Source organism: Pelmatolapia mariae, linkage group LG23 (genome assembly GCF_036321145.2).
Source record: "Pelmatolapia mariae isolate MD_Pm_ZW linkage group LG23, Pm_UMD_F_2, whole genome shotgun sequence".
NCBI lineage: Eukaryota > Metazoa > Chordata > Actinopteri > Cichliformes > Cichlidae > Pelmatolapia > Pelmatolapia mariae.
In genome coordinates, this window is record NC_086246.1 from 36,408,192 (window position 1) to 36,428,738 (window position 20,547).

The 20,547-nt window shown below is 39.9% G+C and overlaps 1 protein-coding gene across 1 annotated transcript in view; it reads left to right on the top strand.

The window, feature by feature from the left end:
• The first annotated feature begins 2,429 nt into the window (after window positions 1-2,429).
• LOC134620709 (uncharacterized) overlaps window positions 2,430-20,547 on the top strand; it is an 85,913-nt gene continuing 67,795 nt past the window's right edge. The window contains exons 1-3 of the mRNA XM_063466979.1: window positions 2,430-2,670; window positions 9,836-9,957; window positions 14,598-14,645. Coding sequence (XP_063323049.1) covers window positions 2,613-2,670; window positions 9,836-9,957; window positions 14,598-14,645 — 228 coding nt within the window. The 5' untranslated portion in view covers window positions 2,430-2,612. The remainder of the gene's footprint in view (window positions 2,671-9,835; window positions 9,958-14,597; window positions 14,646-20,547) is intronic.

Here is a 20,547-nt window from a genome sequence, read left to right on the forward strand (position 1 = left end):
ACCTTTTTATTGCTGTCTGGGAGAAAGCGAAAGCCTCGGTTTAATGCGACAGAACTGAGGTCCTCATCGGTGTTAAAATATGCAAAGCAGTACATGCTAACATTAACCAGTGCCTACATTATTTATCCTCCTGAAAAGTGTTTTATCAGCACTAGGCCTGCTTTACTTCACTTTAAAATATTCAAATTAGAGCGGAACTAAAACATCCACCTTGCAAAAAGCAGCGCTTTTTAACACTGGATTTTAAAATTAAGCTCACAATTCTCATATATTTGGTTAAAATACAGTTTGGTGTATTGCAAATTCTGTAGCACTGCAGTTATTAAAGGAATTGCCGAAGGCTCAGCTCTCCACAATAATCAATAGTTTCCCCTCTGAAATACAGTCAAGAACTGACAACTGTTCAAGTTTTTCACAAAGTTAAAGAAAGGCTAAAGTTTGACTCTAGACTGAAGTGGAGCTGAAACTAAGTCACACAGTAAAAATGTCTTTAATGATCATTTTTGTGAAATATGTGGACTCCAACATTACTTCATGAAACCAAGGCTGCATTTTTAAAATTATGTTCCACTTTGGGCACTTGGGCTTCAAATCCACTTCAAAGTGTTTGTTAGGTAAGAGAGCTGCGTGAGAAACATAACAAATGAACATATTAATTTCTCAAAAGTTACTTAGCGTTCATTTCTTAGACTTTGGTGTTTGATTCTTCCCCTGATGTGGTCTTTATTTACATGGCAGGGGGTTTTAGAGGGAGAGGGAAAAGCTTTTACTGTGGTTTACGTTGGCCATGTATCATTGGGCTTACTAAAAACTAAAGAGCTGTTCTTTGCTTTTTAGCACTCAGTCTCCCCCTCCACGCTCTTTATTCCCTAACACCCATCGCAAATTTGGTCTGGTATGTGACTGCTAATTTATCCTTTCAATGTATGATATCCTGTCATCTCCTCATTTGTCCCTGAGTGTTTCTAATCTGAGATAATCCCAGTCAAATCCTTTGATTGTGTGTTTGGACCAGATCCATCTCTAAAGAAGCAATTTAATGGGCTTCATGGCACTTGGTGTAAAGTCATTTATCTAGTGGATTGGATGTGAATGCTTGTTTTAATAAGTGCTCTTCATGAATAGTAGGAGACGTGCCATTTAATTAGGCGGAGTGTAGACCTAGCTCATCCTCACAACTTCTCCAATGTGTTTTATTTTTTTCCATATATATATATTTTTTATTACTATTTCTGAAGCTGAGTGCTTTGTTATAACAGGTATGAGACTCTTCAGATTTCTGTATAAAGAAATTAACTGTGTGATCTGGTGTTTTAAAACACGGCTGCACGATTTAAACTATATAAACGCTGGTAAGCAAAATCGTCTTTTTGCCAAACATATTCCAGACATTTAGGAGCCAAGAATGCATTAACGTCATCTGACAACACCCCAGATTACTTGTTTTCTACCAGGTTTAGACTGGTAAAGGTAGAAATAAGAAAAGGTGAGCTATAAACGATTAAAGTTTTATTATTTCTTCTTGATTCAAGTTGGGAAGAGTTGGGTCATGTCTGCATCTTGCAGTGAATATTTGGATGTTCTGTATCACGTCGTGCTTTGTCTGATACTTGTTTGAGTCTCACAGTCCTGCTGACCTTTCATTCATACATTATGAAATAAGCAGTTATAAAACCTTTACTAACACACTGACAACAACTAGCTCATTTTAAAATGAGTTTTTGCTTCTCATTCATTTGATGTGCTTCTTAACTTAAAATGTTATAACCTTGCATTTACTTGCTTCTAACCAGAGACACTCACAGATAAACTGAAAATCTTTATTCCCTTGTGTCTGTGATAGCTGTAACATTTTGTGTGTGTTTCATGGCCTGGCCTTACTTTCAAAAAGGAAACTGCAGGAGGAGATCTATCAAAATGCAGCAGTAAAGGGACACGTAAATGTCACAAACTGTTGGTGAGGAACTTTCCATCGATGAATGTGTTCTGACACAATGCAGAAAGACGTGTGGGGAAATTCCAGAACCTGTTAATCATTTCCCAGCAGTGACTGTACACGATGGTTTGTTGCAACTCTGTTGTTTTTTGGAAAAAGTCTCATCCACTTCATGCTCCTCCCTCACCATGAAACAATTCTCACTGTAAATCATTTTACCCTAAACAAGCAAACAGAAAAGCACCTTTTTGCTGTGTGAGTCATCACTTTATGGCCAGCAGCATCTGTTTTTTAGACCTTCTTGAAAGCAGCACAATGAAATCCAGCGGAGAGCCCCTCTCCAACTCTCTTTCTCTTCCACTTTCTCTCTCCCCTTCTTTTCTTTCATGTGGCTTCCTGTCGTGACGTGCTGCAGCTCACGGCTGTAATTGGCTGCTCACTTTCACAACTTCCGTTCAAACAAAAACACAGCTTATCAGCTGACCGAGTGCAGTAGCAGAAAGTGGAGCTACGCTGTGGTAAATTTCTGTTTTGACATGTCAGTTCGTCTCTAAATGTTCATCCGTCTTCATCAAGGGAAAAAAGAGGAATGCCAACAGGAAGTAGAGCAACTTACTGGTATCTGGAAACAGTGAGAGGAGAGTGGAAGGAGTTGTTTCTCAACACAGAGTGAGACATGGGCTCCGAGTACCGACCTCTGTCTCCGGCAGAGTCATGTAGAAGTTTGTTTATAGGTATGTGCTTGACATTTGATGATATGTTACAATTTTCAGTTTATTTGTTCAAACAGAAATGATAGATTGTCTTTTTTTCTTGGAAATGAAATGAAACAGCAGGCTGTCCATTTCTGACAGCCAGCTGTTTCAGAACTGAAACCACAGCCTGTGTCATTGGGCTGTTTCTTCCGGGGAGGGAGTCTATGTGCTGTTGTCAAAGCCCGCTGGCACAAAGCGCATATTTGAACACATTCATACAAGTTTTTATAACCAAGTTATCAAAGTTACCTTTAAAAAATAATAAGTTCAGGTTGTTTAAAAAAAACAGTGGGTCTCAGTCTGTATCACTGTGTGAGGTAGCATAACATAAGCAGCAAGGAAGGTGATAAGTAAACAGCATCAGCAGAGTATTTAAATTTCTTTTAAGTATACTTTATTTCTGGCATCTCCATTCTACCATAAAACAATCAACCTGGTATGCAAGAATCCGACTTGCTTTATACAGGACTTTACCCACACCTGAACCTCGTTAGTCTCTACCATTGAAAGAAATAGGTCAGACCAAACAAAATAATTCTAAACAAAGAACAGGAATAAGACTATGCACGAAATTGACAAACTCATTTACTCAGCTAAATGGTTTGAAAGGTAAAACACTGCATACAATACAACTCAAAAGGCTACTTTAAAGAAAATAAACAATACTATACAAAATGAAAAACCCTTCATTTGGTTGCATCCAGTGATGCGATCAATGACCTCATGACCCTATATAAACAGGAAGTACTGGGGCGGCCTTTCCCATATACCTGTCTTAAATATAGGACCTGAATAAATGGACAAACATGGTAAGTATAACCAAAGCAACATGAAGAAACATAATTTACCAGACATTTGCCTGTGAACAGAAGAAAATTCAAGTGATGGTTAGTAGTGTTTGCTTTAAAAAACATATGCATGGATGTAATGGATGTAACTACTGCTACCACAAACAAACCCAGGATAGTGTGTTAAGCAAAGTTACACCAGCAATGTCTAAATTAAAGCATTATAGCTGATTGTAAAACAACAAAGAAATAAATTATCAATATGGTCAAGGGACCAGTAAATGAGTTCATGCCTAACCACTTTGTCACACACTGTAACATGTAAAGCTTGTTTTCTTGGTTTAAACATTATAAGAAATCTATCATCACTTTGTCTTAGTCCTAAACTAAACACAAAAATAAAGACCAGATTCATTTTCTTATAACTAACTGACAGTGACTAACCAGTGCAATTCTCTAAGCTTTATATGTGTACGATACACACAGTGCTCTTAAAGTATATTAACTGTGGAGTGAACGTTTGTTTTTGGTACTTCACGCTTTGAGGTCAGAAGGTCACCGCAGTGGTGTAGATGCATATTTTTACATACACACTTATACATAGTCAAAAGTGCCTTAACAGAACAATGGAATTTAAAGCTACTGTTAACCTACATTTGGAGTAGTATATATATATATATGATGTGCTGTTTGCATATAAATATGTGAAACAAAGTCAGGATCTGCCTTTGTCTCTGTCCTGCTCTGACATCAGATTCAAATGTTTGAAGCAGCAAGAACATGAATTTCACTCTTCTGTTATCAGACTTTTGGAGATAAGTTTTCTAATTTGCCAGAAAAAGCAAATGAAAAACAAATAAAGAGCTTAAATATCATTGACATTTAATAATAAGCTATTGGCACAGAGGGCTGTAAGTAAACACTGGGCAGCTTCTTAAGGTCACAGTGAGGAGATTTAAATCAGGTCCTCCACATCGATTTGATTGCTCAAAAGTCTACGTCAGTTAGCATTTATATGGCAGTATAGAGGTGTAGTGGGCAAATTCACTGAGAGGCCGCCTTCTACCGGTATAACTACAGTGGATGTTGTGCTTGATTTCTCTTTTACCAAATTTGGAGGAGTTGTAGTTGAGAAAATGTATTTGAACAACAGCAGAGCCAAAGTTTTATGGCTGTTTTTTAAATTTTACGTACTTCGAAGCTTCAGTGGTTATTGACTACTATTGTGATATATATTTTTTTATTTTCTTTTGAGTTTTAGTTTTGATATTGATTTGGTTTCACTTTTGCTTGTTTCAGTAAGTTTTTACTGTTTGAAAATGGCGAGCTGTCATTGGTTTCACTTTCACTTTTAAAATTCAGAACCTATAATATATTTCAAGCACAGCATTTGAGTCAGTCATGTAGACATTCCACCTCACTGAACAAAGCCTCCTTGCACTGGTTGTGTTGAGGAATTTGTCTAAATTTAAAAATGTAAATATAAATGTTAACCAAAATGCTTTTCCCACCTAATTTTAGTTTTTGGTTTAGTTTGGTTTAGTTTAACTTAACTATGGCCACACCCAGTTTGCACCCATTTAGCAGTGTTGGAAACGACACTGCAAAATGAATTTATCATTGAATTTTTATTACCAGAGTCCATCAGCCAGTAATTATAACCTTGACAAAATGGACAAGTTTGGAAATTATTACACTATGTGAGGTGGTGTTGTCTTCCATTGCAAAGATTTTGGTTTTACTTGTCTTAGGCCAGTAATAAAACACTACAATGTCAGGTGTTTAAGGATGATACAGTGTTTTAGGTGTGCATAAATGCACTCTGTGTGTTTGATGCATAATGGATATTATACTGTGTATTGCAATTACCTACAAATAGACCTAAATGCTGAGAAAAGTCATTGAGCTCTTGTCCAGTATTAGTAATATTTTCTCTCATTTTCAGACTGAAGTCACATTATAGTTTTCAGTAATTAAAGAGAAAAATGTCAAATTTACACTTGTTTTGTAAAACACCACTAACTTCCATCTAGAGGTGCTCTAGGTCTGCACTTGGAAGTTGCGATGGTCGTGGTGTTAGCTTACAAGTTCCCCAACCCCCATTGCAACCCCCCCTAACCATTGTAGCCAGATGGCTGTCACACAGGCGGTTCCTCGCCCAGACCATGCTGATTTCCCATCATTCTTTTGTTAATGAGGTCGTTAGCAATGCAGTGGACAATTAAATTATCCCAATCTGGCATTTTCCTCATTTGTTTACTTTGTAGTGCACTGTACAGTGTTTCAACCTCGAGTAACACTGCTCAGTTTGCCTCTGTTGAGATTATGGTTTCCATCCTTGTGTCGTTTTCTCTCAGGTTTCATGTGTGATACTGAGCAGCGGTGAATTAAAACATCACTGACATGCCTTGCAACTGAAGCTGGTTTCACAGTCAAGTAGCATAAACAGAGCTTTTGACAGAGTGTTGGTACGTTCTGCTTTGTGATAAGATCATCACCCTGTATGGAAGCGCACAGCTGAGAGCTGCTGCTGCTGTACAGAGCAAGTTTTGTTGGCTGTTAAATCGTGCAGAGAGGAGGACTTCAGCCAGTTAGTGGAGCACCCACCTTCATGTGAAACTCTGCTGAACGCTGACACCACTGACAGTTAATTATGGGAGTCACAGATCACGCAGACGTGTCAGCTCGACTACGATTGACACACTGCATGTTTACATCTCTGTTGTAATGTTGTTTTCTAGTTATTTTCCCAGCAGTAGTGCTGTTATTTAGCTCCAGAAGTGCCCCAGGGCTTGCCATAATGATCGTAAACGCAGCACAGATTCGGGGGAGTGAAATGTTAAAAAGGACTTGTGCGTATAATTGGTGAACCTGCCATCACAGTAACTTTGGCAATATTTTTGGTCAGGCTGTTGAATCACTCAGACTGCCTGTTAGCTAGATTGTCATTCTCTATAGGTATGTCTGTACATGGCTCCATTATTTTCTGCAAACTCTTCAGCACATACAAACTTATTTTGACAGTGACTGAAAACCAACTAAACTTGCTATACTGTTAGGAAGGAAGACTAAAGGCGAGCAAACAGATGAATTTTGACATAGTAGTATGTGGAAAGTGTGTCAGTGGAAGCAGTAGGCCAGTTGCTTGCTGTCAATAACAGCGAGGTAAAGCAAGCAGCTAAACACCAGACATTTATCTCAAAATGCCAGCTTTGGGACTGAATCAAAAATAAAAGTTTAGGGTTTCCTCCTTTACACAGCCTGTCTCAGAGATGTTAATGCAAAGTGAAATATATGCATGGTCAGTAATAAAATCTGCTTACGCAGATCGTGATGGGTTGCATTAAAGACTCTTCCTTTGATTAAAAGATTTTTCATCTGAGGGTAGATTTTCACCTGAAGCAATGCAGATCAGCGAGAGGCCCAAAAGAGACAGGAGCTTCTGAGGCAGCAGTTCATCCTCCTATCAGGCGAGTGCACAGATGACAGCTAGCCCTCGCTGCCGTCTCTCAGTGTTTTTCTGGGATGAAACCAGCAGACCTGGCTTCTAGCTACTGTCCAATATTTAGCTTCAAAGCTGCTGCTTGGGAATCATCACTGACGGACGGTCCTGGCGAAGTGTGCTGTTAAATCAGAGGTGCTGGTTGCAGCACAATGGGGCATAAAGCGCTGGATGGATGTTGTGGCTAACCCCAGCCTAGGGCCAGGACCGCATGTCTGGCAGCTCGCACATGATGTATTCTTCTCTACTTTTATGCCCACCCCTAATTGAACCGAGACGGATCATTTTACTGCGAGACTTTAGGCTTTGCTTCAGCTGTGAGCTCAAAGCAGCTGTTAGGAGTTTTGATGGCAGCAGATGAAGTGTTGTTGTTAACAATTAGCAGCTCCTGACCTTTCTTTACACCCTGTGCTAAACACAGTCTTGCATGAGGACGGAAGCAATGGAAATTTGGGGTTTTAGAATGTGTGGTACTAACCTCAGCACTACAGGGGGAAAAACACCACCTTAGCTTAGATTAACTTATATTTCCACAACTTTGTTGTATATGTACAATGACAGTAAAGGGCTATTCTATTCTATATAAGGGTTGGTTCAGATTTCAGATTGTAAGGACCAGTGGTTGTTGCAAAAATATATATAGAACATGTGAACATAGAAATTAAGATACATTCACAAATGAAATAATTCTTTTTAACCAAGAAGGAATCAAAGTTAGAAGATGAGCCTGCTATCAAAATATAGGGAAAAGGAGTCCTTCCATATCCTGCCTATTCCACATGATGATACAAACCCTGAATGTTTACCTAAAATACATTTTTTCAAGTTTTCTCCAGTGAGTTATGAGAACACAGATCAAACAATCAGGGTACTAATGCTTGTTTCTGTTCCTCTACGTCATAGAGATTAAACTGGTGCAGTTTTGCTATTGAAGCTATGAGGTATTCCATGACAGTGATGCTCAGGGTTGGTCAGAAAGAAAAATGCAAGAAACAAAACAAATGTGACGCTTGGTGTAAAATCGATCTGGTTTTAGAAGCCCTGAAAATTTCATGTCATGAGTTATGATGCAGAAAGAAATACAGGAAAATGCTACATTTTGACCCACCCCTACGTACCTTGGGGACATGTAACTTGAAACATATTTGCAGTATGAAAGGAATATTATGCATGGCTTCATTTATTATACTTGAGTTACTACACAAAGACAACATCAGCTGATTCTGATGGGGTCAGGTGGGAGGGATCGGGTTTTCATGAAATGACCCGTGAATGTTTTACGTGGTGTAATCACACTTATAGCTACAGCTGCATCGGGATTTTTATAGTGACAGAAGGTTATGCAAAAGATGCCAGACTCAAAGAGTTGTCACCTGACTGCAATTAATGGAGTTTTTAGCATGTGTGAGCTCATTATTTTGGTTTTATGCCTCAGTGCTCTCATGCGCATTGCTGCCAATAGGAAAATAGTGGAAAAAAACCTCCCTTATCCCCAGTGTATGCTAACTGCCCAGCCCCAAACTGCAGACAGATTTGGCAGCTAGCTGGTGAATTTTGTAGAACATTTAAAAACTAAAATGTTTCTCCAGATATTTCTTTCAGTAGTTCTTCGAGGTGAGTGTATTCTTTTTTCAACTTCAGCCCGGTTTTCCTGCAGTGCTAATATTGTTAGTTCTGAAAGTGGCCATCCTGTGTTCACCCTGTGTATACTTTTAAGCTAAAATCAGTTTTTTTAAATTGATTTTTTAGGCTAAATGTGGCTTTGATGCAATGTGAAAACTTCCAAACTGATTTTTGAATGAGAATTAATCTTACCTTTTGTTTTTGTTATTTGAACGCACTAGTTGAACTTTGTAAAAGCTGCTCTAACTGAATAAACACTGCAGTGTCATCATGGTAAACCCAGTGAACCCATGAAATCTGAGTTCATGCTTACAGTGCAGTTTACTGTGTAGAAATACAGGTTTAAATAGATTGTCCCTTTAATGTTCCCTTAATAACTAAATAGAAAACAACACTGTTGTTGTTTTTCATCTCTTTATTGAGTTGTATTTGATGTATTTTCTGTACTTTCTATATTACCTCTAGCTTATCAAAAATAATCCAAAGTTCAGTGGTAAGCCACCAGGACATTTGATAAAGGCCTGTCAATTGACTCTTCTACCACCTAACATGCACACGTTGCTATGACAATGTTTTATGTCCTGAGAATTCTCAAAGTTGAAAACGTCCAGACTGCTTTTGACTGCTGACTGTGGGGCAACCAATCTGTAGAATAACTTTGTAAAGCTTTTATTGTTTTAGAAAGAAGCTGCCGTTTTTCTACCAACTAAATATACGTATACTTAAACGCTGATACGGTTGAAGCTTTTTAAAGTTCACAGTTAACTCTTACTCCTTATTGGCTGCCCCTCGAAAGCAGACAGTTGTGTCTGACCATAGGATATCTGCTTGCACTGACATCGTGCAAAAAACTCTCTGAAACTTCATATTTAGAGCAGTCTGAATCCTGAACTTTTAACTAACAGGGATGGCTTGTAAATATTCGGACCTCATTATCTGAAACTGTGGCCGTATTTAATGTGAGCATGCACTATTTTAATAGTTTATATGTGGCAGAAAATAATCAAAAAACATCATAAGCCCACATTCCCTTCTTTGCGTTCCCACTGGGAATAACATGAATGTCTAATGCTCTGTGGAACCGTACTGGGTGTGTTGAACACTGTAATAGGAAATAAGTATCGCTATACATGGATGAATATTTGATATGAATCTTAACGCGAATCAGGGATTAGCCTTTGATCCAATGTGAAACCATTCATAATCTCCATCTTCTGCTCGTCTTCCACAGAGACATCAGAGTGCTTTATATGCAGGGATGGTGAACTTAAAGCCAGTGACCCGCTGAGGAATTTCTGCGACTGCAAGAATTTACTTGCCCATCACGTGTGTCTGTCCACATGGATCCAGAGGGTAAGAAAGACTTTCCATGTAGGGAACTGTGATATTTTTGAATTGCCATCAGCTGTTTGTTAAAGTGTAAGCAGTGAAACGTCTGTGCTGGTTTTCCAAAATTGACTAAATGTATTTGCCGTCTCGCCTTATTGAGACAAAACATTGCTTGCCTAATGAGCTACCTTTCAAATAGAAATACCAATTAGTTTTAATGAGGGTTGTTAACAATGGTGACACGTCATCGTTATACAGTTGAAACACGGAGGCCAAGACAGTGAGAAGTACCTCTTAATGGACTGGCTGAAATCCAGGAAGCTATCAAGTGCCCAGCACAGGTCACCTACCACAGAGGAGCTCATTAACATCTGTAGTCCTTCTTGAACCAGCAGTTGTACTAACGCATTGGTCGGGGAGCGGGTGCTTTTGGACTGCACCTCCCAAAAGCTCACTTTACACTCTTCTCAGTTGATAAAATCTAAGGTTCCGTAGGTGGCATACATTTCTCTTTCTGTTCAGTCATGGAGCTTCTTTCTGCTCATGCTAATTACTCTTCCACCATTAATTCCCAACAAACTGCTGCTGCTGTCGCTGCCAGAAATTGGATTGCCAGAATGTATAATTACCGCTGTGTACCAAGTATTTTCCCAGAAATAAAAGATAAAAGCTAAAAAGCGAGTGAAGAGGTGTGTTGATGTGAAAATGTAAATTCAGCGGCGGACTTTAACACCTCAGCTGCAGTCTTTCACAGAAGTAAAAAACCTTCTCTGTATGCAAATGAGTTTTTATGTCACAGGACATGAAAGTGCACTTTACGAGCTTGTTACTTTGCTTGGACAGATGCACTGATGCGCTGTTCAGTTTTACATAATGTGATCACTGTACAACTGCCTTAAAGGGCGTCATACAGCAGTAATCACAATATGACTCTAAAAGTACTGGTTGTTAGCTCTGAGAATCGTAGCAGACGGCACTGTGAAAGTTAAAGCTCTAATTTAATGTTTGAAGTGAAAAACGGATTGAATGGCTCTGTGTTATGTGTAATGACTCTCTCTTAGGCTAGGAGCTGTGGTTTTATAATCTAGCATCTTTAGCACTTCCGTTTAGCTGTCTTACCAACCTTGTAGCAGCAGGTAGCTCTGATAAACCCACTGAACGTCACCAACGTGCAGACTGACAGCATTAGGAAAAAGCTGGTAAATATGTTTAAGCATTTAGCAGTTAAAGAGCCACATTTTCCTAAACTGTGGGTGGCAACTAGGGGCTGCTTTTGCTAGTCAGCTAATCAGTTAAACAAAGTATTCTTACTTTATTAAGATGGTATAATGCCACGCACCATTAACAGGGTCTGCAGCCCCCACAGACGGCTTTAATGGGAAGTTGTAAATGAGCGCAGTGGAAATTAAGCAGACAGCTGTGCAAATCGGTGCAGTGCTGCAGTACTTGGATTTCAAAAGTGAACATAACCATTTGACTGAAACATTCCATAAACTGCATCCTGCGCAGGCGTGTGGATGCTAGTCTGCAGTAAGGCAAGGCAACTAACAGCTAACGTTAGCCACACAAAATAATCTGATGCACACAAATTGATGAGTGATGCATTTCAGGAAAAAGTATATTTTGTCTAGGGACGGCATCACCATGGCAACCATGAGCACAATGATGCGGACCGTTTTTAATAACTAAACTTAAGTTAAATATGTAAGTTTAACCTTGTCATGAAGTTCTAGGATGCTCATAAAACCAACAACAACAAAAAAAGCAGAAGATAATTCCAATAAACTAGAAAGTCAAGCGGTGGAAAAAATCTTCCTGAAATGTTTCACGTTTCCTGCTTTTTCCAATAAAATCTATTCTCAAGCTGAATGAATACACACACGGACAACTATAAAGACTACACAGTTGCATGGTGGGAAATGTAGTAGGCTTCAGTCTGTGTGGCGTTTAAGCCTTCTAGAGACTTAAATGTGAGGATGTGTCGGCACAAATTCCAACCATCTGATTTCGGATTTGACTGTAGAGCCAAAGAGCAAATAAACTGAAGAGTAATTTCATCTGTGTCACTAATGCACGTTTGGATAGTGCTTGATTCCATTTGAGGTATAAACAAATTCCAGCTGTATATAAATGCATCAAGATCTAATTCTGCATCATAATGTATGCACTTCACAGCACACCGATGCTTGTAGATTAATCAAAGAAGAATGTGCGTAAGCTTGTTGTGTCGTCCACTCCAGAGAGCTTTGGGTCTCTTTGGATACTCCACAAGTGGTAGACAACATGCTACAGCAGACCTTTCATCTGCACCACCCAGCTGTCAGAGTGAAGAGCCTCTTCCATTAAGTGTGTGTCTTCCCACTATACAATTATATACAGACATACACACAGGCTTATGAAACAGGCATGCTACACGCTCTGGGATGAGTGTGTGTGCCGATGCTACCAGAGTACTTTTAACGTGAGTGTGTGTGTGAGAGAGAGAGAGAGAGAAGCAGACACAGAGAGAGGGGGGAACATGCATCCATTTAGAGTGCTCAGGGTTGGGAGCCCCTTTCCCTTTTTACGGAACAGAAATCAGCAATTGACCTGTCACTTTTGCTCTGATAGCCATCTCTGGAAAGCAGGTCATGCACATATGTCTAAAGTGCCTCTTAACCGCATTTTATGAAGCCAGAAAATGTAATCCAATAATGATTTGACTTGAGAGAGACAGAGCCAGCCAGCTGGGAGTGATAGCATGCACAGTTACCACTCCTCTAAAAGCAGCTTGTACGGGGAGGGGGGGAAAAAAAATCCACGTCCTTATTTAATTTCAGCCACAACAGTATCACACAGATGTTGTCACTAAAGAGTGGGCACGCAGAATTCAAATACGGCGAAACACCACTGGCATTCATTTCAGCTGTTGATACATACTTCAGCATGTTTGCAGCAGAGGACTGTCTGAGTGATTATCGTCTCCACTGAGGCAAAACATACGCTATCTTTTTTTAGGGCTGCCTCATTTGGCTCCCTCCCCCTTCTCCTCCTCCTCCCCTCCTCCTCCTCCTCACTCAGGTTCCTAAAGACAAATAGCATGGCACAGAACTAATTAGTAACCAGGAACTAGTTAGGAGATGCCCTTTGAAAAACATGTCCTGAGGCAGGATTTAAATATAGGGACAGAGTCAGTGACTGAGTGTGCCTGGGAGATCCCGGCCTCCAGGCACGGCAGCACTTTGACCTCTGACCCTCATTATAGGGAGTGCATTCCTAGAGGGGTGAAACCCCTCAAAGCACAAAGTACAAGGGCATGAGTAGACTGTATAGCACCAGCTGAGTGTGGACTGGTGTGAGCACTGCCTGCCCACTCACTGACAGCTTGAGTACTTGACTAGGATCTCTACAGATAAATTCTTATTTTTTTTATCCATCTGGTTTCATTATATTGAGGTTAATAGAAAAAATTGCTCTTTAGAATTTGTAATTCCAGCCGTTTGAAAATACACAGAGGAAAAAAGAAGTGATGCTGAAGAGTTAAATATAGAACCGATTCAATGGAGAATGTGTGAAGTGATGAAAAACATAATGAGATGTGCAGAAAATGAGTTTAGTTTCTGACGTGCGTTAGATATGTTTCTCATTTGTGATAAATTTGTTTGGGTGCATGACTATGTCTCCTTTTAATTGCGAGTTAAGCGTCTAACCCTCTTCTCTCCCTTTCTCTCTCATTGGCTGACATCTCTGCAAACAGACCTGGTTTACATTCATCAAACCAACACTTGCAGCAATCAGGCCACAGTGCCAGGGGCAATGGTCCTCTTTATAAAATCACATTGCCTAATAGCAGTGTTCTATAATTATATGCCATTAACATCTATCAAAATGTGCTCCTGCATGCCATGCATGTTAGCGGTTTGTGTACGCACAAATGCTTTTCTTGTTATTAGCGTGTTTAGCGAGCGAGCACCAGCTTAAAGATTGTTAAACATGTTACTGGATGCGTGCTTCTGTCATATGAAGTGATGCATTTAGTCTAAGCGTTAAATACACGCATGTATTAATGCTATTTATTGTAGTTAGAGGAGGCCTCATGTGCAAACCAGCCAAGAAAACACAATCAGTAAAACAACAAGAGTGCGGTGTCTGAAATGTTGCTTTCGGTTTGATGTGTTTTTTGAGTTTTGTGAAATATTGATGTTTCATATTTTGTTGTTTTGTCAAAGGTTGTTTTCTGATCCTTTGTATTTTTAATGCATTTTTTGAATTGTGTTCTCTCCTCTGTCCTTGTGTCTTGTGAAATGCTTTTGTTAGTGTTATTTTTACAATTTGTGGTTTTTTTTTATGCAGTGTTGGTTTTCTGTATGATTTTTTTTTTTTTTGGGGGGGGGGGGGGGGGGTGTAATGCTTATTTAAAAAAAAAAAAAAGAAGTTGTGTTTTTGCTCCTCAAGGCCACCATACTATAAAGGCTTTTAAGCAATTTAATTAAATTAGCATTGTTATGCATAGTGCACCTTTGGGTTTAAAATAGTGCACCATTTCCCCAACAAACTTAATTAGTTTATTGATCAAAACAACAAACAAATGATTCGTTGCTCATGCGTGTCATTCAGGAACTTTGGAGCCGCTGTTTTCACGGCTCACTGTCACTAAATTACTTTTAAATATCCTTTCCTTACAGGGATGTGGGAGTGAAGACAGAGCGCGATGCATCATCTGCAAGGCCAAGGTAAGTGTATTGACGAGCATGTGTGTTTTGAGAAGGGGGCCGTGATATCAAATTCAGTGAGATATCTGATTATGTCTCATTCTTTTAATCTTTACTGTGTGAAATGTAGATGGTGCACATTTAAACAAACCCCAGTTAAGCCATTAAACAGTGTCTGCATCTCACAAGCAGATTTAAAGAGAGCAGATCTATAATACTAATGAGCAATCAGGTCTTTGTTTTGCTCTGTGATTTAGCTGATTTGCCAGCAGTTGTGTTGCTTATGAGCTGTAAGCTGTCTTTTATTCCTTATTATTGCAGCCGAACACTCGCTGCGGAAAAGGAGGGCGAAACATTATAATATTTGGCAGAGGATACAAGCCATGTAATGACAAAATCTGTATTCATTTCGTGAGCAGAAATTAATCATGCTTTCCTGTGTTACATTCCTAATGCAAATTTTCTGTCAACACATTGTGTCTCGTGTTTGTGAGTTTATTCGTTTGAAACGGTGGAGCTGATGTGTCATCACAGATGGGCCTGCATGCTGGAGAAGGTGGCCGCATTACTAACCATCTCAGATTAGGAAGTATGCTGTTGATGTGTTGTATGTATTCATGCTTGTGTCGTGGGTCAAAGCATCACAAGCTGGCTCTTGAGTGTTTTATTCATTGTTTGCTCTCCGGTGTCGGCTTCGCTGTCTGGTCCTGTGTGTATGTATGTATGGGAAGGATCCACTCTGTGGGAGAAAATGTCACAGTAACTTTGACGACGACCTTTCAGGTGTCGAAGATATTTTAAACATGAAATCGTGCGAGTGCACATCCACAGTCTCACTCTGAGCAAATTAAATGAAACATTTAGCTTGGGGTGGAAGTCTCCAGTGACTTTTGTTATGCATCTAGGAGTGTGTGTCGTTGCCACTGTGGGGCTAAAAAAACAGTGAGATGTTGTTTTTTGGCAGCAGGGTGATGAGTATGTTTTTAAGGTCTTTTCATGGGTTTCACGTGAAAGAAGATGATAATCTAATAATGCTGGTTTAAGAATTGTGTTCTTATTTCTTTTGTTTTTCTCCTTAAAAATGAGCATTTCTTGCTTCTGAGCGAGGAATTCTCATTGAAGCATTTTCGAGCTGAGATTGTATACGAAGATGGTTGATGTCGGCGGGCTGTCACCCTACTCTGGTAAAGCGATTTCTAACAAACTGCAGTTGTGGTATTGAGGTCCTATTTTTGCTGGAAAGTCCCTTGAATGAAGAACTCTTAGAGTAACTGCTAATGTTTCTCATTTTAGGTGTTGTGCTCCTGACTCACCAGATAAAGCAAAATTATCTTGTCAGTTCAGCTGGCCTTCAAAAGTCAAACTAACTTTCTGAACAGAAGAAAAAAGCAGAAAAAAACAAAATCCCTCAGAGTCTCAGTTAGTGCAGTTTGCTGCAGAGCAACTTTCTTGGAGGTTGAAGAGAGGTGACAAATCACAAGGTGCCAAAAAAGGAGCAGTCCTTTATGTTCTTATGTCTAATTTCAAAGGTCTGCAGATGCCTCCAGGTGTACTTCATTCAGTCAGCAGTGTTGCAGTTTTTGGCATCAAATAACTAATCAAACACAAGACTGACTTGAGGAAAATGAACATCACAACAAACATAAAAGTACTCAGTATCACAGAAACCATATTTGTCCCAATGCCTTTTAGCTTTCAAAGGGTCGAATTCTGCCATTTTTTTACAAAAGGTGTCCTCTGCCATCAGCAGTATTGCATGCCGCGAGCAAACTCTACACTTTTTGCAGTGTGTATTTGGAGATTGGCAAGGTGGCAGTGCCATAAATTCTATGACTATTAACCAGGCAATGGCTGTTTAAGTCCCATTTGGGAGCTCTGCGTTTTTCACTCACTGTTTACTCTGACTTTCACTCACTGGTCAAAGAAACACGGCGCTTAAAGACCAAGTGTCCTTATTTTCCGACTTGTCAGTGTTGCTGTGGCACCAACAACAGGGGAACTTCTCCTTTCTGACCTTTTTAAACATGCTGATTCATACACTTTCAATTACATTTTCATTTCAGTTTATCCTTTAGCACAAATCCTGCTGCTCTGTTGTCCTCCAGATATAATCATCCACCTGACTGTGGGGCTGTGAGTTACCGATTTGCTGTATAAAATGAAGTCGCCATGATATATAAAGAGAAGTTATGGAAACACTACTGCGAGCTGTCACACTACCCTGCAGACTATCACCTGACTGTAATAATGTAATCCAGTGTTGAGGCCATTTTCATTACTTTCCTTCTTCCCTGACAGTATCTGGCTGCGGGCAAACACATTTTTTTAGGTGTTACAACCATCCCTCCCCTTCTTTTAGCTACGAGGGGACATTTCTCGCACTTCTGCAGCATCTCCAACTGACTGTTGCATTTGTCCTCGCCTATTGTACCGATGGCATCATCGTCAATTATTAATGCCGAGGAGTAAGTGTCTGAGAGACATCCCACTGAGAGACCAAACAGTCACGAACAGGGGTTAGTGGCAGGACCAGGGAGTGCTGCGAGTGGCAGCTGCACCATTTAGAGAGTGATTGTTGGGAAGCTCCTACTATATATTGATATGAACTCTGCTACAGTAAGTTAATGCATCAGTATAATAACATTTTAATGTCTGCAGTGGCATGGGCATTTAATATTTGTCCACAGAGAGATGTATATGTAGATCTGCAATGACTCTAATGATGGTGATAATCATTTTGTCCTGCGCAGCTATCACTCTGTAATGCATTACTGCAATCACCCTTGGTTAACATTAAGAGGCTTTAGCCATTACGACTTTGAGCGAGCAGTGCTCATCGTAGTCTCCGATTCAATGCGCCAGCCATTTCATTTTGCATCTTTATTTTTATTCTTGAAGCTTCTTTTTCCTCTATGTTGTTTTCCCCTTATTGCAACGGGGTCTCAAATGTGGGCCATTTGTATGAGTTATGCTAATTTGTTGGGGCAATGAATGCATTAATTTCATTAGCACATGGCCTCAAAGCAATAATTACCAGAGTAGGTGTGTCAGAAGCAATCATGTTAAAATTTGCCAGTTAATTATTAAGATTTTGTTCTGAGGGACCTGAATTTGACATGAGTCGCCGAGGGAAAAAAAAGAGAGGAGAAAGTTAATGCATTCCAGTGGCCGAGGCTAGGTGCTTGTTGTTGAACACAGTGGGGGTGTCTGCGACATTGTGGGCCTACTGGCACGATTTTTTGCATGTTGACAGCTCACATTCTGGACTAATTACCACAAATAGCAGAGGGTTAGCTGGTGCTTGGTCAATCCAGGAGGGTGTAATTATAAAGAAAAGGAAGTCCGGTAGTTCCAGGCCGTCTAATGGCCCCTGCTCCGTCAGATTGCAGTCCAGTGTAGAAGATATTGGTCATGACTTGTGATGAACAGATTCACAGCTCACTTCGTTGGTCCTAAATTGGATCAGGAATATATATTTGCAGCTTCACTGTGACAGTAGTGATCTGTTGGGGTGTTACAAGGCTTTGTAACAGTAAAGTATAACAGCTTTATTACAGCATGTGAATAATACAGGGTAACAAAAGCAAATAATATTTCTGTTTATGTGGATGTCTTAAATCAGTAGTATGAAGCTTCTTAATAGCTTTGATTGTGTTGATTATAACAGGAATTATTTTAATTCATTGCATGGATCAAATAGAACTGTTTGATATCTTTATATTTTATGTCAATCAATTTTATTTAAATATGATGCATGTGTTTGAAATATCTGTCAAATTACTTGTTGCTTAAGCATATGAATACCCCAGAAAACTAGAAATAAAGATACAGAGCATGCTTTGTGAGATGCTGTGGCTTTATACTTGGAACAAGAGTTGGGTTTTTCCATGGCAACTAATGCACAGTACATGATGACAAGGATTGGACCATTTAGAAAAGTGGTTTTAAGTCATTCAACAAACACTTGAGTCTCTAGCTGAATGCTCTCTGAGGCCATGATGCCACATAAATGCAGGGTGACTCAGAGGTTTTAAAAATGCACGAGGTATACAGTGCATATTAATCAAATATGTGCACGCTAATAACTTAAGGAATCCTCTTCGAAACTTAAAATGCCACATTTTTTTATGTCCAGCAGTTTTTGGACGCTTATCTCAATCTGGGTCACGGAGGCAGCAGTCAAAAGCTAAATTTATGGTCCTGCAAATGCGTCCATCTGCATACACGTTGCCATTTGGACAGCTCCAGTGCAGTCCTCCAAAATCCGAGCTGCGCAGTGCTGGATGTGGATGACCTACGCGTCGGTCAAATGCTTATTGGTTGACAAGTGGTTTGGAATAAGGAAGGGAGCAACAGAGTTCACCAGGAATGGGAGAAATGCAAAAAATGATCAAATATTTTTACACCATGAAAAGCACAGACAGTGAATGCAGTGAATACCTTTTATTGTTTTTAGCACTCAGTGTGACTTCAGCTCTTTGTATGCTATAACTTCACTCTATTCCACGGTGGGCTGATGGGTCAACAGCACAAGCTAGAGTATCATATTTACTGCATATTTTGTCCACTCCATTGACAGCAAACACTCTGCAGTTGGACTGCGTCTGCACTAACCCCGCTCAAGCATAAATCAGCAGATACCCCACCCACCTTCTTAAGCTCTTCTGGTGGTGTAGATGTTCCCTAGCCACCCAAGAGACATAATTTTTCTATCGTGCCTCCTCCCTGTTCATTCAAAGCACCTCACCTGCCCAGGAGGGAACCTATTCAGATGCTTGAACCACCTCAACTGCATCCTTTCGATGTGGAGGAGCAGCTGCTTACGCTTCTCTCTAAGGAAGAGCCCAGGCGCCCTTCGGAGGAAGCTTGCTTCCATCTCCTGTCCCAGATTGGCTATCATATCCCGCTTTTCACTACAACTGACTAGTATAGCATAAGCTTAAATGGACATTAAAGTTTTTTGTTGGAAAAAAGTTTTGTTTTCCAAAATAGGGCTAAATCAGCATGAACATTGTGGGACTTAAGAAATGTTGTGAAATTAGATTCTCCAGCAACATTTCTAGTATATAGAGCAATTTTGTCATATACTGAGCTTGTGTCCTTCATAAAATTAGATTTTTCCATTGCTTTAACAGTAATTATCATCAACCAAGGACAGGCCAAACTATAACCTGCTAAGCTCTAAGCTGTAGCAGATTGTAGAGAGCTCCTCCAGCCATACTAAATTTTCTAGTTTGGTTTTTACACCCTGATATAAAAAAGCTGCTCTGCTGTGGTTGTCCTTCATTTATATATGAAATAATGACTTCAGTGTAAATACGTTTTTAAGGGCTACTTTCGCCGTTCCCTCTGTGTATAATGCTGACATTACACATTTCTCTGCTTCTTTGTCATTATCTATGCTTTTCACATGTGCAAAGGTGGGTAATGGTAGCACTCAGTTTGAATCATGTACAGGAGCCTATTGTGTGATTGGTGTTTTGTTTGAAATTAATCCTGATTACAATAAAATGAAATTCCTAATTCAGAAGTGAGCCTAAACAGAGCAGCTCTCTAACCTGAGAGCTTCAAATCTTCCAGCACCACTCTGCACTTTTAGCGAACCTTCCCCGCCTCTTGTCTCTCAAGTGTCTCCTTAAAGGTGCTAGCATTTACGCTCCCACCCTCCCCCTCTGGGGGAAAAAAAGTTAATCATCACTTGATTTTATATGGAAAGCAGATTATCCTTTGATTTTGATGAATGCAGCAGCTGCCAGACACTTCATTTGACTAAAAGCAGGACATTGTGCCGAGACCTCTCGTATGTCACTAAGCCTCTGTCAGGACAGTACTGTGACAGGAGATGACACATGAAAGGAATTCCTCCTTGTGGCTCTCCCAGGACAATGGAGTATGGCCTTGAGGTAAAACGTGTGTGCATGTG